The sequence below is a fragment of the Cnephaeus nilssonii genome, assembly GCF_951640355.1.
Source record: "Cnephaeus nilssonii genome assembly, chromosome: 6".
Lineage (NCBI taxonomy): Eukaryota > Metazoa > Chordata > Mammalia > Chiroptera > Vespertilionidae > Cnephaeus > Cnephaeus nilssonii.
Window position 1 is genome coordinate 14,375,874 of NC_137077.1, and position 26,648 is coordinate 14,402,521.

At 40.3% G+C, this 26,648-nt stretch overlaps 1 protein-coding gene across 1 annotated transcript in view; it reads right to left on the reverse strand.

The window, feature by feature from the left end:
* Nucleotides 1–1,508: 1,508 nt before the first annotated feature.
* The window catches only part of MYBPC1 (myosin binding protein C1), a gene marked incomplete at both ends in the record, with an annotated part of 88,070 nt that continues 62,930 nt past the window's right edge, over nt 1,509–26,648 (reverse strand). The window contains 13 exons of the mRNA XM_079775502.1: nt 1,509–1,627; nt 3,379–3,565; nt 5,363–5,499; nt 6,952–7,111; nt 11,017–11,156; nt 11,842–12,037; nt 14,867–14,955; nt 16,856–17,023; nt 17,839–17,895; nt 20,938–21,072; nt 22,726–22,914; nt 23,683–23,787; nt 25,381–25,540. Of these exons, the coding sequence (XP_079631628.1) occupies nt 1,509–1,627; nt 3,379–3,565; nt 5,363–5,499; nt 6,952–7,111; nt 11,017–11,156; nt 11,842–12,037; nt 14,867–14,955; nt 16,856–17,023; nt 17,839–17,895; nt 20,938–21,072; nt 22,726–22,914; nt 23,683–23,787; nt 25,381–25,540 (1,842 nt within the window). The remainder of the gene's footprint in view (nt 1,628–3,378; nt 3,566–5,362; nt 5,500–6,951; nt 7,112–11,016; nt 11,157–11,841; nt 12,038–14,866; nt 14,956–16,855; nt 17,024–17,838; nt 17,896–20,937; nt 21,073–22,725; nt 22,915–23,682; nt 23,788–25,380; nt 25,541–26,648) is intronic.

Genomic DNA, 26,648 nt, shown 5'->3' on the forward strand with positions numbered 1-26,648 from the left:
ATGAAAATCATGCCATACTCCACAAGCTCTGTATGACTTATGACAGCATAAGCTTCATATGCCAAATCCATATGAAAGCTTACCTTAGATGATAATACACATTCAAAAATCCTTACTGTGCTACAACTAAGGAAAAGAGAGAGAAAGAGAGAGAGAAAGAGAGAAGTTGTGAGCATTAATAAAGTGCTAAAACCAGAGTTGAGTACGTGTTGGATGAAATTATGGTCGCGATTATGATGAGGTGATTTCATTAATCCTTAGTCATGTGAAAGATGTAGGAACATAGAAGCGCATGGAATGAAGGGCAGGGATCCAGTCACTTCAAAAGGATCATTAATATGTAAAACACTTATTAATATGCAAAACCACTTTGCCTAAACAGGTGGCAAAGCCAATTGGATTGTACAGTGAATATTTATGGTAAGAGCTTCCAAACCATTAGCTTAAAAAAAAAATCCTACAACATATATATATTGTGTTTTTCAACAAAAGAAAAACATAGATGATGAACAAAGCATTAGTGTACATATATATATGTTGAAATTCTAAAAGGCAAAATTATCAAGTAGATATTAATATCAGACTAGTATATTCTATAATATGTATTCTGAAATGATTCCAAATGTGACTAATCTAAATAAACACAAGGCTTAAACAAACAGTCTAGAAAGTGACTATATGTATAATGTACAAAACTTTTAAGAAACTGCCCTAATTCTTTCTTCCTTTGAAAGCTGACATTACCTCTGGGAATTCAGAGAGCGCATATGATAAACGCAGGCATAGATCTACATCATTAGAGTTTACCTCAAGTTTCTTACCCATCCAAAGAACTCCTTAATCCACTCTTCCAAATGGGGGAGAAATCATACATATACTATTGGACTCATTTAATGCTTAATACATTTAATAATGGGGCCTAGAATTTTCTCTCCATTTAAGTTTGTGAGTATATGAAACACTTTTGGTCCCATGAAAATATCTAAAATGTCCAACAGAAAGATGGGTTACAGATACCCTACTGGTGAATTTTTCATGGGAAAGTCTTAACTATGAAAGTTTCTAAATATTGGATCTGTTTTTATTTGTGACCTTTCCCTATCAAAAATGCTTGGAACACTTTTTCTACAGCTTAGCAATTTAAGAAGGTTCAGTTTTCTGAATTTCAACATGAATCTAAGGAAACCACACTGGAAACTATCTTAAAGGAAGATCGTATCTCTTTACATGTGAAAAATGCAATTATTACAGAAATGTCACTGGTTCCCAGGTGTTGATAATCTTACATCTAAAATATGGTATCTTCAAATGCAGCCTTCCGGCTTTATTTATGGGGACCTGTGCTATGGTACTTAGTTTTCTGACAAAACTTTGTTCCTAATTACTTAATAACCTTGAATAATTTGGCCTTCCTAGTTCATGGCATAAACACTGTATGCCATGAGCTGCTAAAAAAAATATAATGAGAAGCAAATGAGAAAGTCAAGCTTTACATGCAAAGTGCGATTTCATGTAAGAGGAATGGAACAGGAAGTAGAAATATCCGGTGCGATATGAATTTTTAAAACCTGTTGCTGCCCCTCCAGGAACAGTGGTTCTCCAGGGGAATATACTCCTTGATATATCACTGTAGAATTAGAATATTTGTACCAATATTTATTTGTTCTCAGTTCACATTTTTACAGTTTAACTTGATTCAAGTCACCTATTATCAGATAACAATCTGACGATAAACAACCTTGGCTTTACTTTTAGGACCCAAAACTTTTACCAATATAGTAATTTGCAATTGATATCTTACTATGAATGTATGTACTAGAATACGTTATTTCTATTATTAAATTCAATTACCATACAATTCACTATGCAATTACATAATTAATATATCATCTATAGATACATAACATGGTTATCTTTTAGGAAGGACCCCAAATGTTGAACCATTTATGAAATCATCATTTTATATCATTAGCAACATTCAGTTATTTTCAAAACATGCAGAAGTTGCAATAGGCTTTTGTTTTTATTTTTATTTTTGGATGCTGAAACATAAGTACCAACAGTACCTTGGAATTATTAAGCCTAAGAGTTTAGATACCAGATGTATTGCAACTGGGACCATAATCTGCATTTAAAGCTAATAAAAACTAAAAAGTAATATTTACCTTTGTAAGCACTATCTCAAGAGTAAGCTTTAAAATTATTCTAAGGATATTATGTTTTAAATTTGTTTTTTTTTTCTCTCAGGCAATTATGAATCTATTGTACATATTACCACAGTACTGACAGAGATCAGAAGAGAAAGAATAATATATATTTTTAAAAAGTTACAAAAGGATTTTTTTTCAATCAGTTTCTTAACTATTTTATACTAAATTTAGGACTAAAAAACTTTTTTTAACATAAGTATGCTAAGCATTTACTGTTTTTCCAAAAAATAGATGTTATAAGATTATCTTTCTGACTTTTAAATAATAATTTCTTCATTATAGAGAAAAGACTTTGGCTGTCATAGAAAGGCAAGGTAATACAATACAAATGAGAGAAAAGATATTAGAATCATGTCACCTATTATCTTATGGTGTCCCAAAGTAGGTTTTGATTGCCAAGAAAAAAACTTTAATATACAAATTATACTCAATTAATATGAAAACTGATTAAGACGACAGGTTATGCTGAAACTTTTCTACCACATCAATCCTTATATGTTTTCTTAATTTACATTGGTAGAAAACTAGTATAAATGAAATGTATACCTGTAAATGGAGGTTCTCTAGTGAGATTTTAAAAGCAACTGGTTAAAATATGCAGATGCTATATTCCACATAAGTAATAGTCTACACCAAATTAGCAAACTTACCCATATGTATTGAAAGTTTCACAAAATAGTAAACTAATTAAATATAGTGTAAATTTATATCTTTAGATAAGTTTTTGCCGTAGGCTTCTATTTATAGATGGACTACATCACCAAAATAATACCCTCTTGACTTCATTTATTCTCATCATGCTGTACACATACCAGCATTCCACTGTAATTAATATTTCTTTAGTTAACAAGAATTACAAGAGATAAAGCTAAGTCTACTTAACAAGACAAACAAACTTCACAAATAAATCAAAGGAGGGTAGGGGAGGCTGGGGGAAGGTCAATTGGGAAAAAAGGAGACATATGTACTACTATTTGTAATACTTTAAACAATAATAAAAAAAAAGAGTGAATGCAAGATGTAAAAATGTATTCTCTACCCCAATTCTCTTGCCCCTTCCTCCTCCACCCCAGAATATTTTGGCAAACAATTTGGATTTTGCAGTAAGCACAATAATTAAATGGTTTTCTTTCATTTTATTCTACACCCGAGGTCTTGAATGTCATACCTTTCACCTCCAGTTTGCATTCAACCTCCACTGTCCCAAGGTTATTGACTGCTTTGCAGCAGTAAGTGCCTCCGTCATAGGAGCTGGGCTTGCGGATCTCCAGCGTACAGACCCCTTGGTTGCTGAACATCCTGTATCTTGGGTCATCCACGATAGCAACTTTGTTTTTCATCCAGGTTATTTTGGGCTGAAATTAATATTGAAGTAAATTAAGTCAAAACATATCTGTACTTAGCATATTAACAGGCCATCAAAGCAGTGACGGGATTTTAAAGCATAGCTTAGAGAGAACACCTCAAAAGAATCCACATCTATTTGAGCACAGTTTCTCTCAAATTAAACTCTACTTAGTGCTTGGCAAGAGAGCAAATGAGCAGTTCTTCTTTTTTTCTTTACATTGTGCTAGGATGGAATGGGCCACCTCAGTAGCTTCTGAGGCTAATACATTTCTATCACCACAGTAAATGCAGCAAACCTGGTTCCCTTCACTTCTGCAACATCATGCAGAGTTAGTGATCAAGTTTGCACTACATGAACAGTTCTGAAAAAGTAAGCCAGGTTCGTTCACAGGACAGCTCTGGGGCAAACTTCCCAAAAGGATTCAATTGCATTTCAATTTGATGTACAGGTCCATGAGGTTAACTCATCCAAGAGACTATAGATTGTTGGACATTTTTCAGAGAATCCCCATAAGGTGTCATAACCATCAGATTTCCTCACTTCATTTTCCTGATATCTTTTTCTAATTATTTGTAGGCTACTTATGCCTCCTCGCCATTTAATCTGTCCTCTGACATCTGTTTTCATCATCTGGTGGCAATGGATCTTCTCCAACCAGATAATTCAAGATCTATCATAACCTAATCACCCAGGGAGGTGACTCCATTCTCCTTGACCCCTGAACTATATCTAACATCACTGACCTCCCACTCCTTATTCATAGTGTCTTCCCCTTCCTTATGTAAGTGCACAGCCTCCTCCTTCCCTCTTCTACCTCTTATATGATCTTGCTTTTTCAGACCTTAGAGATGGCCCCTCTCTTTCTTCTTCACACTGTTCTTTCTTCCTTCCACCTTTCAAGTGGAAGTATTCATTGAGGCTCACTTGGTCCTGGGCTTTTTCCTCATTAGCCTCTTTCCTCAATGGCATTCCTTTCTAATGACTCCAAGGGATGGATTGTACCTCCCATCTGCCCCCATGCCTGGGGACTCCTAAACTGAGGGTCACAGCCTTGGCCTTTGTCTAAGCTCCAGTGAAGTTCTCCTCTGCCTACTAATCATTCCTACTTGGAAGGACCAACATCACTTGCAATTAAACACAAATTCAGCATCTTCCCCCTATCCTCAGTTTGGCTTCTCTCTGACTTTCCTATTTCTGTTCATGGTACATGTGGAAAAAAATACCACTGTTTGCAATTTTTCAAATTCTAGGGCTCCTTCCCTCGGTGTCACCCAGATAAATGTCTCCATGGGCAACGTTCATTAACTGGTTGTTCTTTTCAAATGCCAACAACATGAAACCTTCAAACCTTTCTAACTCTCTTCTGTCAGATGTGATTTCTCCCTTCCAAGTACTCAGTACCCTTAATATAGCACACTACATTCTGCTTTGCATTATAGTATCATCATTTGTCTTAATCTATTAGAGAAAACTTGATGAATCAATATTTCCACCTAATTTTTCAGGTGAATCAATATTACTTCCATCTCCTCACCTCTCAGTTCTTTTTACAACAGGTGATTTGGTTTTTCCTTAGAATTAATTCCTTATTTAGTAAAGAAATGTAATCATTTTTTACTACTTAAATAGTGTACTTAATTTTCCAACAATACCACCCTCCAACCCCAGGATAAGATACAAACAGCAGTTGGAGGGTCCGTTTGTATTCCTACTTATATTTATAGTGTGGCAAATACAAAAGGGAGAGTTTCGGGTTAATTCTTCAATTTAACTAATGTGATTAAAAAACTAACAAACATGGTACCTTAGGATTTCCTCTCACACTGCAGTTCAGAGTGGCATTGTACCCAGCTACAGCGTAGGTGTTGACCAAAGGCTGAGTGAACATGGGCGCCTCTGTGAAATCAAAGTCTTCATACACTGGATTTTTGTAGACTTTACCTTAAAAACAAGCATTAGAAATTCACAAACTGGCCTGAGACTATATTATTCTTGGCATACTTTACTCGCCAGGAAAACTTCCCTGAACTTAAAAAACAAACAAACATGTAAAAACACAAGTGAACACCACACAGCATTCATTCTGGAGGGTACACATATCCCACAGGGGGGCAGAGTGGTCATCTGAAACTGAAACAAATATTGAGAAGAATTTGGTGTCAGAGTATTTTGATCAACAATGCGTTTTACTGTGACAGTGATGAGGAAATGAAATGATAGGCATGGAATTCAGCCTCACCCATTTCATGGGTCTCATGTGTAGGTACTTTGAAGGTGTCTAAGAATAGAAGTAACCCACGCTCAATAAGTCAATATCTACTTTTTCCTATCCTTGTGAATTTAGGCATTTATATAGCTACTGCCCAGAAGTTGGAATGAATTACAGCTACTACCTTTATACTTTTCTTATAACTGTATAGTCTGTCATTAAAAATGCAATAATAATATAATTTTCCTCTAAAAATTTTACTTTTAAATTTATTATTTACTTGGACATTTTTACCATAATTTAAAAATACGTGTTTATAATTTTATTTCCTTTCACCACATTTCTTTTTCTTTCAGTCTCCAGATGTCTAGTTGTGAAATTGTGATTTAAAATAAGAATCATACATTTGGTCTTTATCCCCATTTCTGGCACAGAGCTCCTAAAACCCTTGAAATTTCCTAAGCAAGGAGAGCTATAAAGGTGTCTTTTGTTATGTTAATGAGGTAGCATTTGTCGCGCGTGCCTACACACACCGCCACCTAGGGACTGCCAAAGGAACCAACTTTGTGATTAGTGGGTTGGGACTTTTAGTCCCGCCCCCAGACCTCTAAGGAGGAGAGAGGGGCTGGAGATTTAATCTACCATGGCTGTGTAATGAAGCCTCCCTAAAAGCCAAAAAGGACATGTTTGTAGAGCTTCTGGATTGGTGAACACTGGGAGATTCTAGGAGAGTGATGGCGCTCTGAGAGCTTGGAGACTCCTTGCCCATTCCCCATCCTTTGCCTTCGCCCCTCTCCCATCTGGATGTTCCTGAGTTACAATCTTTTCTATTAAACCAGCGATACAGTAGATAGCCAGCTTCTCTGAGTTCTGTGAGCTACTCTAGGAAGTTACTCAAACCTGAGGAGGGGGTCATTGGAACCTCTGGTTGATAGCCCATTAGAAGCACAGGAGACAGCTTGGACTTGCAATTGGCATTTGAAGTGGGAGGTGGGGACATTCTTGTGGGACTGAGCCTGGGACCTGTGGGATCTGATGCTATCTCTGGGTAATGGCAGAATGGAGTGGAATTGTGGGACATCCAGCTGGTGTCTAAGACTTGTTTGGTGTCAGGGAAACTCCCCCAAACCTCCACTCACTGGAATTGGGTGAGAGCCCCCTTTATCAGCCCACTACTAACTCACCATCCTTGGCGATCACAGCGCTCTCTTTAGTCATCGTTGCATTCTCACTGAGGCCACACATGTTTTCAGCAAAGACCCGGAAGTAATATTCATTGCCTATGACCAGTTCAGTAATGGTGGCATGGGTTCGGTGATAGTGCTCAATGACAGTGAACCATTCCTGAAGGAAAAACAATTTGAGGAAAATCACCTAAAAATACACAACTAGTCCAACTGTTGATTAGAATAAATATCAGGGATGTTTCATTCATTAAAGAAAAATAGCACTAATTTTTATCTTGAGAGCAATAACTGTGTACATTTAATTTATTTAATACTTTATAATTGATTTATACTTGTATAATTTAATCTTCATTTATACATTAGAATCATATACCCTAGATGTCAACTACTACCTTTATACTTTTCTCATAACTGTACAGTCTGTCATCTATCAATCTACTTGTCTACTTATCTACCTTTTGTATAACAAAACGTAATTATAACATTTTATTGCCAACATATCTATTCTGAGATGATGCTAAATCACCAGAAAAAAATTAAAATTGTTCAACAAATTTGCCTAATATTATCAACACAGGTTCTTTTAGGTCTTTGCTCAGATCTCACCTCCTCCCTAACTGTTCAGCTTTCCATTGCTCTACATAGGCCACACTCTGTCACCTTAACCTGGAGAAAGTTTTCTTCACAGCACTTGCTACCTTAAATTATATATTTACTGTTTGACTTGTTTATTCTCTACCCCACCCATCACTGGTGTGAACAAGCCAGGATGTTAAAGACAGACGTTTCTTCTCTCTCCTTGTATCCCTAGTGCCTATCACAATACCTGGCACATAGTAGGTACCTTGCAAAAATAAATGTTTATTAAGTACTATAATGGATGAATGAATGAATGAATGAATGAGAAGCTAAACTTTTTTTTACTTTTTTTCCCCCTCACCATACCAAAAAATATAGTAGTCTCAATATTTATCTGGCAACCAGTGGAAATTCCCATTGTACCACATATGTTTGAGACCACTAATTGAGAAAACACACTTTCTAACAAAAAAGTTCATAAAGGAAAGAATTTTTCTTAACAACTTTTAGGGGCCATAGTTATATATGTACTTTGCATATTTTAAGACAGCAAACAAATATATTTATGCCCTTTTTTATATCCAAAGTACTTTATATAAACCTTTATTCCAACATTTATTATATTGTTTTGTCATTTGGTTTTATGTCTTTCTTCTTGCCTAGACTGTGAGTGTGCTAAGAATAGGAGCTATCCCTTCCTTCCTTCCTTCCTTCCTTCCTTCCTTCCTTCCTTCCTTCCTTCCTTCCTTCCTCCCTCCCTCCCTCCCTCCCTCCCTCCCTCCCTTCCTTCCTTCCTTCCTTCCTTCTTTCCTTCCTTCCTTCTTTTCTCCAGCAGCTAGAAGTGTGCTCAACCCATAGTAAATGACTGAATAAATAAATACACAGGTGGGCAAAAGTAGGTTTACAGTTATGCCTATTAAAGATAATACAATAATTAATAAATAATACAAGAATAAACTTTGTGTTCCACATAATCACAACTGTAAATCTACTTTTGCCCACCCTTGTATGTTGGCACAGATAATGAAAACAATGTTTATGGAAGGTATGAAAGACTATCGGAATTTAAGTGAAGAATAGAATCTGTAGCCACAACAAGGCAATGGTACAGTGATCTCCTGGGAAGTGCACTGGGCAGAGTGAGCATCTTGGGGTCCATAGGTCTGCCCCTGCTGAAATGCAACAGAAACACAGGGGTGTAGGGGTTAGGGATCATCCCCTGTCACCAGGCAGACCTGAGACATATGAAGCATCAGGAAAGTACTGGCTCATCTAAACTTGACTGGGTATCTAAGAAAACAAATATTGAGCAAGTCAGACGGGGATGGAAGAATGGAGGTACCACCTGAAGTAAATGGGGTACCTCTGGATTCACTGCCAGTCTCTAAGCCACAGTCCAGAGGAGAGCCCTCAGTGTTAAGGAAATTCACGACGTGCAGTAATTCCCTTGCAAAGTCATCCATTGATCCAGCTCTCAAGCTGCCCATGTTTTGCTAAAAGATGTTGCTTTAAATGACAAATCTCATGTTGTCACATAACACCCATGGGGGGGGGGGGGGAAGACATGCTAGAAATAGTTTATGAAAAGGTGGGGCTTAAATGGCCCTTCCCAACTCCCCTCCCTTGTTCTATTATCACTATGTAATTTCATAACCTATGTTCTTACTGCTGTCTACTGGTGAAAATGTTTAAAGACTTCTTATTGGGGGTGGGAAGAAGTAGAAGATGGTAAAGAGGGGATAAATGGTGATGGAAGGAGACTTGACTCTGGGTGTTGAACAAACACACAATACAATATACAGATGATGTATTATAGAATTGTCCACCTGAAACCTATTTAATTTTATCAACCAATGTCATCCCAATAAATTCAACAGATGTTTTACTCTTACTATGAGAGTGAAAAATGGCTCTATGTCATTGTATGTCCAAACTTTCATTTAATTCTTCATTCATTACAGGCAGGTTGTAGTGGATGGATTCAGATTTAGGAAGACCGACACTCTAACATTTAAAATCTATTGATTTCAAGCAAGGCATTTATACTTTCTGAGCCTCAGTTTCCTCATCTATAAAATATGGAGAGTAATAATTCATACTCCAACTGAGTTTCTTCTTTTAAAAAAAAAATAGATTTTTATTGATTTCAGAGAGTAAAGGAAAGGGAGAGAGAAACATCAATGATGAGAGAGAATCATTGATTGGTTGCTTTCTGCACGCCCTCAACTGGGGATCTAGCCCACAGACTGGGCATGTGCCCTGACTGGGAATTAAACCATGACCTCCTGGTTCATAGGTCAATGCTCAACCACTGAGCCACACTGGCCGGGCTGGGTTTCTTCTTGAACACCCTAAGCTCCTTCCTTCCTCAGGACCTTTGCACATGCTGTTCCCTTTAGAATCTTTCTTTTCTAACTAGCAACCATGCTATTCAACATTTATTCTACAAGGAGAAAGAGTTGCAAGGGTGTAAATCTGAGTCAGAATCCAGAGTGAGTGAATATTTGCTGAATAAATGAATCTATAAAATTCTATTAAGCATTTTGAATTTTCATGCACCATGCCTCTAGTAATAATAATAAAAAATAAAAGCATTGTATCAGGTGCTTTTATTTTTTATTATTATTACTAGAGGCACGGTGCATGAAAATTCATGCACTAGAGGGGGGGCGGTCCCTCAGCCCAGCCTGCCCCCTCTCACAGTCTGGGAGCCATCAGGGGCGGGAGGTGATTCGGCGATCAGGGGAAGGCAATGCCCCCATCACACCTGTCTGCTGCTGCCACTGCCAGCAGCGCAAGCCTCAGCCAGCCCTGGTTACCTGAGCCTCAGGTGACCCTGGGCGGCTGGGCAGCCGCCATCTAAGGCTTGCCTGTGCCTCAGGCCGGCCCTGGGCAGCTAGGCAGCCACCATCTGAGACTTGCCTGTGCCTCGGGCGTCGGCTGGGCAGCCACCATCCAAGGCTTGCCTGTGCCTCAGGCTGGCCCTGGGCAGCTGGGGGGCTGAGGGGACTGGGGGACTCCAGAGGCAGGTGCGTGAAGCAGCCAGGCCTGCCTAGGGGTGGGCCTGGCTTTGTCGCCTGCCTGCCGTCCTGGCGGGGCTGAGGGGACTGGGCGCCGCCATCTTGTGGCTGTGGGCGCCGCCACCTTTGTGAGGGCATGATGGTCAATTATCATATTCCCTCTGTATTAGATATTATTATTATTATTATTATTATTATTATTCTTTATTATTTTAGCTTCATGATAACCAAGCAAAGTAAGTATTCATGAACCTACATGATAGACAAGGAAGATGGAGATCAAAATGATGTCCATGTGCATGTGGTCTTAAGCGGCAATGCTGGGATTCAAGTCTGACTCTTAAGTCAGCTCATCTCTCCATGGCCCCATGGGTTCCTCATGAGAGAGGACCTCTTGCTTTCCCCTTTACTTCTGGTGAAATGTGATTTTGCTGCTGCTGAACCAGAGAAAGCCAGGCCTTACCATGCTCTTCTTGTCAGCCTTCTGGATCGTGTACCCTGTAATGGCCGCATTTCCATCGTCCTTTGGTGGTGTCCATGTTAGGGCAACATTCTCTCCCCAGACATCCTCAATCTTCACAAGTTGGGGTGGACCCGGACGGTCTACAGGATTAATTCACAGCATCACTGGAAGGTCACTTTCCCTCCAACCTACACGTTGCTTCAGGAGGATATTTTAAAATGTCCCTCCCTCCCTGCATCTCTACCCACATTACTTGTACCATTCTTAAACTTCAGAGAAGTGGAATGCACTCTAGCTAAGCTTATCTGGAAACTTGATTTTCATCTTCCTGGGGGGAAAAAGGATTTTGAGAATAAAATTAAAATGAAATCTCAGACCTTATTAATTAGCCCTCCAGGGCAGCCTACTAGTATTGGATCACAAGGCTACGCTGCCTAATTGGGAACCTAAGCTGATACTGGCTGTGTCCAGAATCTACAATGTTTTCTATGCAAGAATTCAACACAGGAAGTAGTTCTATTGTTGAGGAGTTGAGAAACAGAGTATGAGAGGACTGAATTGTAAAGCAATACAGATGTTTTCCACTAAAAAGTATATCCATTAATTTTCTTTAATATAGATGCCCCGTCTCCCATGATTAGTCCTTTTAGTGAAAAATTGTTCGGAAATGCTAACAAACCTTACTAATTTATGTTAAGAAATTTTTAAAAAAGAATTTTATGTAGAGCCTGCCTCACACAAATTGTTGCTTTAGCCTTAATGACAAGGACAATTAGTCCAAATCCTGAGTTGACAGGACGTTCTAGTTCCTTCTTCCAAACCTACCCACGATCTGGATGTCGATCGACGCGCTTTCCACGAATTTCTCCACTTTGACTTCCAGATCGTACTTCCCTGAGTGGCTCCTCTCCGCTTTTCTGATAAATACGATCGTGTCAGTCTCAGAGTTGCGAATGTTGATTTGATTTTTATCAATTTCGGCACCATCCTTCTTCCAAGTTAATTCTGGTCTTGGTTTTCCCTAAAAAGGAAGACAGAGAAAGTAGAGGGGGAGGGAAATCAGATTGTCTCAATGTTTGTTTTTTTTCTACTATTACAAAAAAATGACAATGTCTTGCCCTGTTCAAGGCAAAGTTGGCAAAGAGCCTGGTGGTGGGCAACTACAGCAGCAACAGTAATTCTCGCTGCCTTAGTTATATTCTGCGTACAAGACACTACATTAGGTACATGAAGTTTATTATTTCCCGCAATCTTCCTATCAAGATAGTATCATTATCCTCATTTTTGGGATAAGGAGTTAAATGACTTGCCCAAGGCCTTGCAGCTAAGGAAGCATTAGAACCAGGTTTTACTGCCGGGTCTTCTCTAGCTCCAAAGCCTGCACAGCACAGCATAATGGCCACGAGCATGGGCTCTGGGGCCCTGGAGTCTATATTTGGACTCTGATTCCACCACTGAATAGCTATGTTTCCTTGGGCAAGTTACTTAAACTCTCCGTGCCTCAGTTTCCCAATTTGTAAAACATGAACAAGGACAGTACTGCCACACAGGTGGTTATAAAGATAAGTTCTTTGAAAGCTTCTGTATACTACCTAAGTGTTTTATTAATATCATCTAAATGTGAATGATTATTATTCCACCTTTTATTCCAGCTCATTTCAGACTTGTCTATAATTCTCTCTTTTTTTTTATATAGCTGTTGAAACTATTCTCTCAAAGCAGATTTTGTGCCTAGCCAGAGTGGCTCAGTAGTTGAGTGTCGACCTATGAACTGAGAGGTTGCGGTCTGATTCCCAGTCAGGGCACATGCCCAGGTTTCAGGCTCGATCCCCAGTGGGGGACGTGCAGGAGGTAGCCAATCAATAGTTCTCTCTCATCATTGATGTTTTTTTTTTTTCTCTATCTCTCCCTCTACCTCTCTCTGAAATCAATCAATTTAAAAAAGCAGACTTTGAGCAATTATAATCTCACTCATGGACACGAGTTTCAGTTTATATGATAAAGAAACTTCATAGGATTCCTGAGCTCCCAGGCTCACCCCGAAGGTGGGAACCAAACATTCATTCAGTCAGGTGAGGCACGGCCTTCCTACACGGCTCCTAGTGCGGCTTATTGACAGGTTATGATAAGGACTGTGAAAGACACACATCAAACCCCTGCCCACAGAGCTGGAAAAATGGTTGGGGTGCTTAGACTTGCACATGGACAGTAGAGAACAATATGGTTAAGATAAGGAAAATCAATTCCAGGTCGTTCCTTAAATGTATGCTCTTAACTACTGGGGGAGGGGGAGGGGTTATTGAGTTCTCTGATAACCTATTAAGTAAGAAAAGCACTGGATTAAGTGTCAGGAGACATGGACTCTGCTCTTGGTACTGCCATTTACTTGCTGTGTGACCTTGGGCAAATCACTTAACTTCTCTGACCATCAGTGCCTTCTCTTTTCAAATGAGGATAAAGAAATCTGCCCTTCCTGCCTCACAAGGTATTTTTTCAAATTAAATGTTTATGAGAACTCTAGAGGTTATACAATTGTGGAGCAGTCTTGTCAGCCCCCTCCTGGCAGCTAAGCAGCCCCTGGGAGGCCATACTTACGAGGTGCCTGTTCTCATGCTCTTTCCTCTCCCAGACCCAGTGACAGAAATGGAACACACAGACCCCCAAGATCTGGGAACTGGGATGAGCCCTAGAAGTAGAAATGATTCAGCAGCTCCAGTCCAGCGCTGGGGCTGGGTCCTGAGTGCTGCCTTGTCCCAACTCCTGCTTTTATGTGAGGCTGTGGAGGAGAGAAGTGGGAGGAACATTGCCAAGTCATCTCCTTCCCCCTCTACTGTGTTTACACTCACGTCCTCCCTGGCTTTCATTCTGATTTCACGCATGGTGTATGTGGAAGGTAACAACCTGCCTCTTCTAAGGTGTGGGCCTCATGGCTTGAGTTGACTGTCTTGTTAGCTTGGTTTTCATGAGGCTCTGAGTTTGAATGAACTCTGTGTGTGTGTGTGTGTGTGTGTGTGTGTGTGTGTGTGTGTGTTTTCAAATGTGCACAGGGACCTACATTCTAAGGCCATGCTGTCTGATATAATAGCAACATGTGGCTAGTTAAACTGAAATTAGTTATAATTTAAAAAACTTGAAAATTCACACTAGTTTCTAGTTGCACATTTCAAGTGTTCAACAGCCACTTTTGGCTACTGGTTACCGTGTTGGAGAGCCCACATATAAATATTTCCTCCATCACAGAAAGTTCCATTAAACAGAGGCAAAAAAAAAAAAAAAGTGTCAAACAAGTAAGGGTGTGATGACACAGTGTGTGTGTGAGACCAAAACTGATTACTGCAGGCAAAGTCTAGTTAATCTTATAAACAACAAATTCTTTCGATGGAGCAATGAGTTAACAATGTTCACATTTTTTCCAGTTAGTGGCATTGAGACATCAAATTTCAGTAAATGTCCTTTATTGGAATTCTGCTTGGTTTGGGGTAATTGTGAGAAGTAATCCCACGTTGTTTTCCTGAGAACTTCACTGCGAATGAAGGTCAGTTTAACAGATGTGTAGGGCCAGAAAGAGTCTCCAAGCATTTCTTGTTTTGGTTTCTCCTCGATGTTTCCTCCCTGCCCCACCAGAGTCCCAGAGCTTCAGGTCTCATTTGTGTCATGCAGAAGGAAAATCTATGACAGTTTTATCGATTTCTCTTTTACAGCAGGAGATCATCACTCCCCAAATCTCTTATTTAGCTTCTCCCCTGCAGGAAATCCTGAGTCCTGATGAACATCAACACTAGAGCATCTCCCCTGTCTTCTTAAACACCCCGGCATTGAAAGAGAAAATGAGCGAGCCCTGAATTGTTACCTGGAAAGGTATAACCAGGTTGACAGCTTCTCCAACTCTGCGGATATAGGTTTGCTTCAGGTGCCGTGGGATGCGAATCTTTGGAGGCTCTGCGGGAGAGGAGCATAGCAAAATTTTGTGATCAGTATAGGGCACTGGAAATAGCCTTATATCGGCATGCTGACATGATGCTCACTGCTCGTCTTTGCAGTAAAACTTAGATGGGCCACCAATAGATAATATAGGGTAACTCTGGTTCCAATTGATTTCTTCCAAGAAATGTTTTAACAGTTTAACACACAAAAAAATTATCCTCAATCTCTTTGATTTTATTGCAACTTCTTATTTTTATTGCCATTATAAGCCTAAAGCAACTTTATAGAAAAACACCAAATTTTCTCTTGGGACCTTGTACATATTTTTCATAGTGTCCAACAGGGAGTATATTCTCCAATGAACAATCCATTGAAGGTTTATAGACACCACATTAGCTGGTAGGACTGCCTATTCTTTCTTACCAGACCAAAAAAAAAAAAGATTCAGCACCGAGGAGTTGCTATTGAGATGATTGTGTTGGCATTTTATAGTAACTTTCTCCCTTGTGCAGATGAAGAAATCAAGGCTCAGAAAGATCAAGTCTCTTACCCGAGACCACATAGCTAATAAATGATGGAAACATTTTTAAGTTTTAGAGAGCTGCCAAGTCCAGGGTGATGGATAACATTTTTCCAAAATTCTAATTTTTGCTGAAAAGCTCGTTTTTATTTCATTGACAAGTTGACAACCAATAGTGTAAATTGTTTTCCTTGAAGTGACAGGCTCACGCCATTCATTTTCTAGAAAATGTCTGCCAGGTAACCAAATATGACAAGACATTGTTTGTCCCATGGTCATTCTTTCAAGTAAACATGGAATTTCATGAAACAAGTCACTAGTTTAGCCTCTAATTCAGTTGCACGAGGGCTTTTCCTAGAAACAACCATTATACCACGGTACACAGCACAGAGCGTCATGCCTACTGTGCATTTTATTGTCGCAGAGTGTAGGGGAAAAAAAAAGTGTGCTCAGGCACCAAGCTTTAATAATACTAATGGTTTTATGCCACATCAAGAACTCTCCAGCCCTGACCGGTTTGGCTCAGTGGATAGAGCATGGGCCTGCAGACTGAAGGGTCCCAGGTTCAATTCTGGTCAAGGGCATGTACCTTGGTTGCGGGCACATCCCCAGCAGGGAGTGTGCAGGAGGCAGCTGAATTGATTTTTCTCTCTCATTGATGTTTCTAACTCTCTATCCCTCTCCCTTCCTCTCTGTAAAAAATCAATAAAATATATATATTTTTAAAAATAAAAGAACACTCCAAGGCAACACTGGCCCTTTTATTTTAGCTGCAAGTGCATGGTGGGGAGGAAGATAAGAAAGAGTAACAGTTGGTGGCACCGACTTGATCCACACTAAGGCCCCAGCAGTTTTACCCATGACCACTTTCACAGCATTAGAGCAGATGTCTAACAGCGTGTCCAGATTACCAGTTCTCTCTCTCTCTCTCAAGTCAATGGTGAAGAACCCAGTGAGGCTAACTAATTGGTCCTCACACTAAGTTATAAACCCAGGCTACCCTCAACACTGCCTGAAAAGAGCTGTGCTTTTTATTTTTTTATTTTAAAATACATTTTTATTGACTTTAGAGAGAGGGAGAGATAGAAACTTCAATGAGAGAGGAACATCATTGATTAGCTGCGTCCTGCACACCCTCTACTGGAGATGGAGCCTGCAACCCAGGCAATGTGCCCTGACTGGGAATCTAACCAGTGACCTTTTGATGCATGGGTCAGTGCTCAACCACTGAGCCATACAGGCTGGGCTGTTTTGTTATTTTTAACTCCCAGGAAGCACGAATACAATATCAAAGGAGTGATAACGAAATAGAAAGTTTTGAAGAAGAAAGAGATTTAAGAAATAAAAGCAAGTAATGTAAAAGGGAGGTAACCCGTTGAAAGGCTCACCACCTACCTATGATTTCCTTCACAAGGATGGGCTGAGAGTAGTATTTGGGCTCGCTGGCACCGGCTGCGTTCACCGCCTTCACACGCACAAAGATCTTCGCATCCGTGGGCAGACCCGTGATGGTGAACTTGGTCTTGTCGATCAGATCTGTGTTTGCAACTATCCAGTCCTCAGCTAAAATCCACAAAAGAAAAAGAAGGCATAGCGGTGTTTAGAGAAACAATAATCTTAACCAGTACAGTCAACTCCAAATTAGTATTTTACTCATAATTGCATCATTTGGCCTGGACTCAGACCACGTGTGTGGCTGGGCATTTTTCATACTTAAATGAAAAATGGCCCATACTGGCTAACGCAAATAACAGGAAGAAGGACAATCAGATTCTGTTATTTCTGGAAAAACCTCTATTCAGGATACTAGGGTCTCTTGCATAATAACTGTTCCAAAGAATTTGGCAGCAGTTGTACAATGAAAGATGTAACCATGATTGCTAGTCATCCATGTACATTAAAGTTCAGAAACACAGGAAAACGTTACTCTTATGAATGAGAGACAGAATTTTATAGTAACTTTCCAGTCATATGATCTCTCTGGTTTATTACTATCAGATGCTAGTTTATTACTATGCGATGCAAACTTGAGGATAGGGAATCTGATCATGCTCCCATTTACGAAGACAATACACATATGCCCACGAAGCGCAGGGGCCGAGACCTCCTAAGGAGTTGGCACAATTCTTCCACCTCAAGCCAGCATCCGGGGCTAATAACTATTCCAGCTTCTGAACGTTCCTATGCATTATGCCCACAGGACAAAAGAAGGCTTGGATCCCACATTCTGAACTCACTGCCCGCACCCGCCTCCCTCCATCTCTAAGGACTTCCCTTGTGTGTACGGATGGTGGGTGTACTTCATGCTGGGCTATGGGCGTTCCCAGAAACTTTATCATAGAGTAAGAAAGTGTGAAAGCTTTCAGAGAATACTTTACCTGACGACAGATCATATGCAGCCTCCCCATTTTCATCAGACTGTTTTGCTGATGTACCTTTGAGAATCCGTCATTAAAATTAATTAAAGACACCCACTGTCACACCAGAAGACTATGTATCAGTAGTCAGCATTCTCTGTTAGTAAAGTATGCAAAGTATGCAAAGATATTTGTCTTCAGAGCAGTGACGGAAGAGACCAAACACGTTAGGGGGGTGCAGGACGGGTTCCTGAGGAGGGGCATGGCCTGCTTTGCTCAGACTGTGGTTTTTGTCCTGTGGCACCGGCCACAGAGAAGAGGAGGAGAAAAGGAGCCTGAAGCACCTCCAGCTGTGGGAGCAAGAGTTAGAGAAGAACCAGGCAAGACCCTGAAGAGAAGGGAGGAGCAGTGCACAGTGGAACAGCCCATCCTTGCTCCTGCCCCAGCCACCCCAGCCTGGGAGGGTCCTCCAAGTTGCCAGGGAATGAAGTGCTCCTGTGATGGGGCTCATGCATCAGTCTGGGAGTGAGGACACTCATAATAAGGCCAACCCTGTCTTACCAGGGCTCTAATTCTCAAAGGAAATGGAAGCTGCCCCGGCTACTGAAGAGGCAGCCCCTGGTTGCCAGGAGAGCAAGCTGTTGGTCAAGAAGACAAGGGAGCCAGCTGGTCTCTGCATTCTGCAAGAGTGGAGGAGATGGTGCTGGCTCACAGGGTGGCCAAGGGCACACCCCGCTGGTTTGGCATGATGACTTTCTTGGTATCGGGACTGCACTGGCCCCCATGGAATTTCTCTACTGTCTTATTCCAACCCTTCTAGGAGTACTAGTATCAGGGAGAAGGAGCAGGAAGCCAGAATATCCTGGTGGCTGGGAGTGTCTGTTGATAATAAAAATCACTTAGGACTTTGAAAAAGAGATACATCTTTAAGCCGTGGTTGGTTTGGGAACTACTGTGTTGACATTCTCATAGTCAAGAGACAATTGATGAGCAAGTGAAATCAGGAGGCAGAAAACGTGCACGAAAGAGCAAAGAACTAGTAAAGAAGAAAATTTCAAGAGAAAACAGGACGCAATGGGACCCTAGGGGAACAAAACTAGCTGATCCCTTCACCTTTGAACCACTTTCGCTGAGGGAAGCAAAGAGAAGAAGGAGCGAGAGTGAAGGAAGAAAACAGAGAAGAGTAAAATGCTGCAGGCGTTAAAAAAAACAAACAAGAGAAAGGCAGAGTCAAAACCAACACACCATCTTATAGAAGGAAGAGTTCTCTCACAGAATAAAACCTGACATGTCGAAAAGCATTAAACACTACAGAAAATTAGTCTGGAGGACAACAGCCATTAAAAGAGAATGAAGAATAGGTCAGCCACATGAAAGAAGTAAGAAAAGACTGCAAGAAGAAAGATGTACACGTTCCATAGAAAGCTAATTCCAAAACGTTATGTGGCAAAATATATACATAATAATGACTGTGTACATATATATATGTATAGGCTTATACATATATATCTACACAGACCACACACAAAATCATGTAAAATACACTTCGTTGTATTTTATCTAAGGTGGGCAACATCAAAATGACAGCCATGTATCATTTTGCTGTATCTTCTTACTTTTTAAACCTATCAGAAAGAAAAGAGTAAAGAATTTGCTCCGGGTCATACATATACAAAAGGTTCGTGGTCAGCAGCCACAACACATATAAGATTGGGGAATTCTGGGTGATATAGACAACAGAGTGAAGTGCTCATGATTTTTTGAAATGGTGGGGGGAGGGGAATACAATGGGAATCAACCATATTAAGCTCTCAATAGTTTATCTGTTGCCCCCCTCCCATGCTGGGATACCTCTGGGAACTTCCTTAGAATGTCCCCACTGGTTTTGGTTAGTGGCTTTCTAAGCCCTGGAGAAATAAACCCAGTGCTCTGTGAGCGCAGCGCATGTAAATGGAACTGAGTGTTACCAGGAGGCTTCATCCCCCCTCCTCTTCTTCCCCGCTGACCACCCCTGGTCATTCCCACAGGTGCCCCCATCCAGGGCCAGGGGTTTCTTTCTCAGCAGTTTTCTCTTCATAAGAATTTTCTTCTCCATCACGGTGTTGCCTCCTGGGGAGGTGCATTTGTAGTCACACTCCTGATTTCCCAGGTGTGCTCTGTGGTCTCTCTGTCCTTCATGTGAGACCCAAGTTAAAGTTTGGGGTCCAAAAAGTTTTCCTTAAGGCTACCCCTTGGCTCATCCTTTGTGGATATGAATGTGCTTCCCTGAGGGTGGTTTACCTGCCATGGTCTTGAATGGAGCCTGAGTCCAGAGCTGGGGCAGTTTGATTCATACATTTTCAAACCATGACAAGTAGGAAATCAAGAAACATTAGAGGCTTTGAGTGAATTTCACCTCCTTTTTGGTTTTGGCCCATATTTTCTTGTGCCACTTTCCCTTTTTCTATGGTTTTTATCAGCAATTGTTTTCCTGTTTCTTTTCTGCTCCTAAATTTGAGTGATCACATGTTTAGGTAGCCAAAGCCCTGAAAGAAGTTACTGCCACATGTGCAGTCCATTTGGTACTCCACGTGGGATTTAACGCTGCTTCCTTTAAACACTAACAAGTTGTCCTTAATTCTTCTTTTTCCTTTTGGTTTCCCACTTTAGAAGGCAGGGGATGATCACCAAAGAGCCAAGTATATAGTCGCTCTTTATTCCCCAGAAAGAGGCAGCTCTTTCGATTGCTGACCTCTGCTCAGTTTAGGGTTGAGATTTTCAAATTCGCTTCATTCTAACTAGACTTTTATTTTGCTTTGGTACAACTTAATTCCACCAATTCAAGAACTGGAAGTCCCTGAACTATTTTCAGCATCCCCTCCCTCCTATATCTTGACTTAGATCAATGGTGCTGTCCCATCGGGCAGCCAAGCTAGGATATTTTTGAGATCTTAATTTGCTAGCCTCGAGTATCAAAGAAGGGCTAAATTTTTATCCATCTTAGGAGGATGACCTTTGGCTTGTCATTTTCAGTAGGCAGGAGGTGAGTTCCCAAGAGAGAGAAACCAAAGAAAGTGGGGGGGGGGGGGCATATCTCACCTAGTGATGATGGTATTCATTTTAACCACGAGTTGTACTTACTTCCTTCAAGGCAATACTCTAGCACATAGCCATCTAACCCTGCGGCACCGATCTGATCTGGGGGCCGCCACTTCATTGTGACAGTGGTGTCAGTTACATTGTCAACAGCCAGAAGTGTAGGAGGGCTGGTTACAGCTTCAAAGATAAAAGAGACAGAAAAAGAAGAAATTATTAACTGCAGAGGTATGGCACCAGGAATGGTAATAAAAGGAGCTAGGGTACAAATAAAAATATACACAGAAGACCCACTTAGTAAAATTAAATCATGACTCCTCAAGCATATGCTGTGTGTAAAGATCCACTAGACATGGAAACATTTTATTTTATTTTTTAAAAAATATTTTTACTAGAGGCCCGATGCATGAAATTCGTGCACTCGGGGGTGGGGGTGCCCTCAGCTTGGCCTGCGCCCTCTCACAGTCTGGGAGCCCTTGGGGGATGTCAGACTGATGGCTTTTGGACATCCTTTGTGCTGCCACAGAGGAGGGAGAGGCTCCTGCCATTGCCACTGCGCTCGCCAGCCATGAGCCCGGCTTCTGGCTGAGGAGCACTCCCCCTGTGGGAGTGCACTGACCACCAGGGGGCAGCTCCTCGTTGAGTGAGATCAAGTCAAAACCAGCTCTTCAACATCCCCTGAGGGGTCCCGGATTGTGAGAGGGTGCAGGCCGGGGAGGGACACGGGAGGTTGGCCAGCTGGGGAGGGACCGCGGGAGGGCTCCAGGGCATGTCTGGCCCATCTCGCTCAGTCCCAGGACCCCAGCAGCAAGCTAACTTACTGGTCAGAGAACCTGCCCCCTGGTGGTCAGTGCACGTCATAGCGAGTGGTTGAGCAGCTTAAGCATATCATTAGCATATTATGCTTTGATTGGTTGAATGGACGACCAAACACTTAGCATATTAGGTTTTTATTATATAGGATTGATTTCAGAGAGGAAGAAAAAGGGAGAGAGAGAGAGATAGAAACATCAACGATGGGAGAGAGAGAGAGATAGAAACATCAACGATGAGAGAGAATCATTGATCGGCTGCCTCATACATGCCCCATACTGGGGATCGAGGCATGACCTCCTGGTTCACAGGTCAATGCTTAACCATTGAGCTACGCTGGCTGGGCAACATGGAAATATTTTAAAATGCTGCCACATGTTCCCTCCAATTTGGGAGGTTAGTGTGGAGGCTGGGAGGCCCTAGGAAGTTAATAAAAAGTCAAAGTTTGGGATCTAATGATCTAGAATACATTTCCCATAACTCTCTAAAGTACAAACTCTTGTATTAAGTCTTTCTATTGAAAAAAAATCACTACCATAAAATAGTGAAGGCCTCACCGTCTGTTTCTTTGTCTTTGCTGAACTGACTTTTTTGGCCCAATAGATAACACTTAAGATGTGCTTGTAAAGCAAAGACTAGTTCTGAAGCGTGTTTCGTTGAACGGATCTCAATCTGTTTTAGTTACAGTGTTTACACACGGTGCTGGGTTGTACCTTCAGAAGGACAAATGGCGTGTGGTCATGTGTCAGTGAGTTCAGCAACATGTTTTCACTGGGAAGCAGAAACTGGAGCCACCCACAGCTGTCACTGGAATTCTGGTCATCAATTCCAGGGCCAACATTAGGAAGACATTCAACTCTACCAAATTTCTTAGTCAGAAACTACTCCTAACCACCTCCAACCTCCTGTCCACCCACCACTCTAAGAAGCCTCCAGATCGGCTCCAGTTGGAGGTCAGAAGGAAGCAATCGTAATCTGGGGTAATGATTTCCAGGAAAGAACACATCTCTCCTGACTTACCCAAAGGAACGAATGGCTTAGAGGGCATACTGGGCTTGGAGATGCCGATGGCATTGACGGCAAAGATACGGACCTCATAGGCTACGCCTTCAATCATTTTTTTGGGCTCAAAAGTTGTTTCTTTGCAGAGCTCAAAATTCAGCCTCATCCACCTGGAGCTTTGCTTCTTTTTCCTCTCAATAAAGTATCCTACAGATGACATAAAATAGAAATGCAAGTTTTTTTTCTCCTTGGTCTCCAAAACTATACTTTGTCAGATATTAGAAGTTCTTCAATTTTCCAATATTCTCTGCACTCTAAGTCAAAGAGTCATGTAGGTTATTTTTAAACCACCTTATTTCATCAGTTGTTTGAGATTGAAGGGAATACAAGTATTAATAGCATAGGAGAAAGAAAAAAATAACAGGACTAGAAAAAAATAGAATTGTACTAAGAAGAAAAGAGAAAAATAGATAATAGACATATAGGTCATACCAACTTATGGAGTCGGTGTAGTTGAGCAATAGATTTAGTTCTGAGTCCAAACAATATGAAGGGGAAATGACCAGTTTTTTGAGTAAGTAGAAAAGAGTTTTTGTTCCATAGGGAGAGCACATTCTCTAAGTATTTAACTCTAAAATAAATTTCCCCATAGACACAATTCTACAAAACTAGACATTTACTTACTAGAATGGTTTAAAGTTAGACTCATAGTGTTTCAATATAATTAAATATTATGTCAACTATAAATGTCAACCAAAAAAGAGAACACACAATCATACAATATTCATCATGACTATTAAAACCCTTGAATACGTACAGAGCATCCTAAAATACAGTATTTCATTTTGAAAGGCTATGTAAAGACAGTATAATAAATTTTCTTCTAAATACCAAATTTTTAATGTACTCTGCCCTAATGTGACAGAGGACACCAACTCCAGTGGCAGTTCCACAGACTGACCAGCATGCAGTTACCTAAGATTGGGGACCCTCCATCGTAGGCAGGAGGCTCCCAGTTCATGATGCACCAATCATCTCCCACATCTGTCACATTCGGTGCCACTGGAGGATCAGGGATGTCTGTAGCAAACAAAAACATAGAATAAAATAAGAGAGAGAGAGAGCACGTGCAAAGAAACATGTTAATTGGAAAATGTGCTTTTTGGTGATGATCATAGAAGCAGTGTTATTTCTGAGAACTTCTGCATGTTTAATGACATGCACTTAGTAACTAATTTGGGCAAAAACTCATGCTTCATCTGAGATATGAGAAGGTAAGCCAAATAAAAATAAGAATCCTTTAAAGTAGTGTCACAACTTGGATAACAAGCCCCACATGGAACCCAAGACTCTTGTTCTTTACCTTGAAAATAGTAACTAAGAAATGAAATGTCCAATGTGATTTTGTTTTCTTTTTTTAACTACAATGTGAACTTCCAGCAGAACTGAATCCAGGATGGTTTATTGTGAATTTTACAATAGTTGGAAGATTCAAGATGTCCACTGATAAAAATCCAAGTAAAAATGATAAGTCACCATGTCTTGTAAATATAGTTCAGTGCCTGCCGAAACCGGTTTGGCTCAGTGGATAGAGCGTCGGTCTGTGGACTGAAAGGTCCCGGGTTCGATTCCGGTCAAGGGCATGTACCTTGGTTGCGGGCACATCCCCAGTAGGGGGTGTGCAGGAGGCAGCTGATAGATGTTTCTCTACCATCGATGTTTCTAACTGTCTATCCCTCTCTCTTCCTCTCTGTAAAAAATCAATAAAATATATTAAAAAAAATATATAGTTCAGTGCCTGATAAAATGACCTTAGTTTATGGTCAATTTGAAATATGTTTAAGGGACATCTGAAGTGTGATAAAGACTTTGTGAAACCTAGGATCACCATTAATCTGCTAGACTCATTTCACTTGGATTCAGGCTCAGGAAAAATGTACTTAGATGGTCATTGAAGGACCAAGACAGACTTACTCCTCTGTAATGATTGTGATGTGGGAAATTATTTAACATTTGTTTCAGTAACTTTAGAGGACACCAAAAGGGAATATGACTATGAAGAGCTACTGACCACCACCCAGAATGGCTGTCTCAGTTACTCATTCCTGCAGTATGTCCTCCATGTCACAAAAAAGAGGAAGGAAATAAAAAGAGAAGGAAAGAAAAGAAAAGAAGTATCAAAGATAAAGAAAGACAGTGATTTATAATATAGAGCCAAACTGTGTTTCTCTTTGTTGCCTACCCAGAAATGTTGAGAGAATCAAGAGCTGATGGTGTACTCATGATCTAGACATGCCAACTTGTCTTTAGAAGTTTACTGATCCAGTGGACTTACCACAACTTTATATATATATATATATATATATATATATATATATATATATATATATATATGTATATATATATATACACACACATATACATATATATATATATGCATACATATATTGATTAAATCAATATATATATATATTGATTTCAGAGAGAGGAAGGGAGAGAGAGATTGAAACATCAATGATGAGAAAGAATCATTGATTGGCTGCTCCCTGCACACCCCCCATGGGGATCGAGACCGAAACCCGGCATGTGCCCCTGACCGGAATCAAACCTGGGACCCTTTAGTCCACAGGCCAATGCCCTATCCACTGAGCCAAACCAGATAGGGCAACTTACCCACAACTTTAATCTTGATGCTGGCGTGTGCTTCTCCAGCTTCATTTTTCAGATTTATGTTATAAACACCAGAATCATCTCTTTCAGCGACATCGATAACCAGAGTGCTGCTGTCAGGGTAAGATTCCGCCCTTATCCGGCCACTGCCCTCCATGATGACCTAAGGAGGAAAGAAATAAAATGTGGCATGACTTAGACAACAGCAAAGACTATACTGGAGTGCTGTATAACCTAAGCTGGACAAAGTACTAATGCCTAAAACACACATTCTTAGTTTAATCTTCCATCAACTCTAAGGACAAAGGTATCATCCCGCTGTACACGTGAGAACACTGTGGCCCATGGCCACATGGCTGAGAAGTGGTAGAATTGGGATTTGACTCCAAAGCCCACCAATCATTAATTCACCAAAGAAAAAGTTGGAGGACTAAAAATATGAGTACAGAGTGTTATTCTAGGAGAGAAGTCTCTTTGCATATGAAATTAGAAATAGTTAAATTCATTTCAGAAACTAAACAATGATTTCTTTCAGGTTTTAGAGGTCTTGAAATTTTAAAAATATTGAAAAGGTTTGAAGGTCACAATGCCCATTTTTCATAAAGTTAATTGAGTATTGATTTTTCCCTTCCAAGAGGACACAAGAGAATGAACATCTCATTCCCAAAGTGAGGTTGAGCATTCTATTATGTTTTTTTTCCTTCTCCTCCTCTTTCTTCTCCACTTCTTTCTTTCCATTTTTCTTAAACCATAATTGAAAGCAGCATTACACTTTTTTCATTTATAAAATATATTTATTATTTTTCTGACCAAAGTGCAGTGATTTTTAAATCTTCTTAAACAAATAACTATGAAAAGAATATTCAAGAAAATAAAATACAAATGGGAAGTTTAACCATTAGATTTCTTATACTTTATACTAAACCTTATATTTAGTCTAGAAAACAAACCAAAAAAACAAAAAACAAAAAAACCCCAAACCACTTCACCATAAATCTAGTACATGCATTTCAAGGTTCCAGTGCTGGGAATTTTGTTGAGATCAATTTCATCATTAATAACACTATATAATAGAGCATAAGGAACACATGTGACCCTCAGATTTATGTCAGAATAAAACTGACAATTCTGCCAGGCTCTGAGCCCCCAGTGCCCCCATCGCAACCTCTGGAAGCAGACTATGCCGTCACATAGTTTTGTAAAGTTGTAGTAAAACTAAAACGTAGCCTAAATTTGCTTACCTTTCTATAGGATATGGTCAATTATTGGAT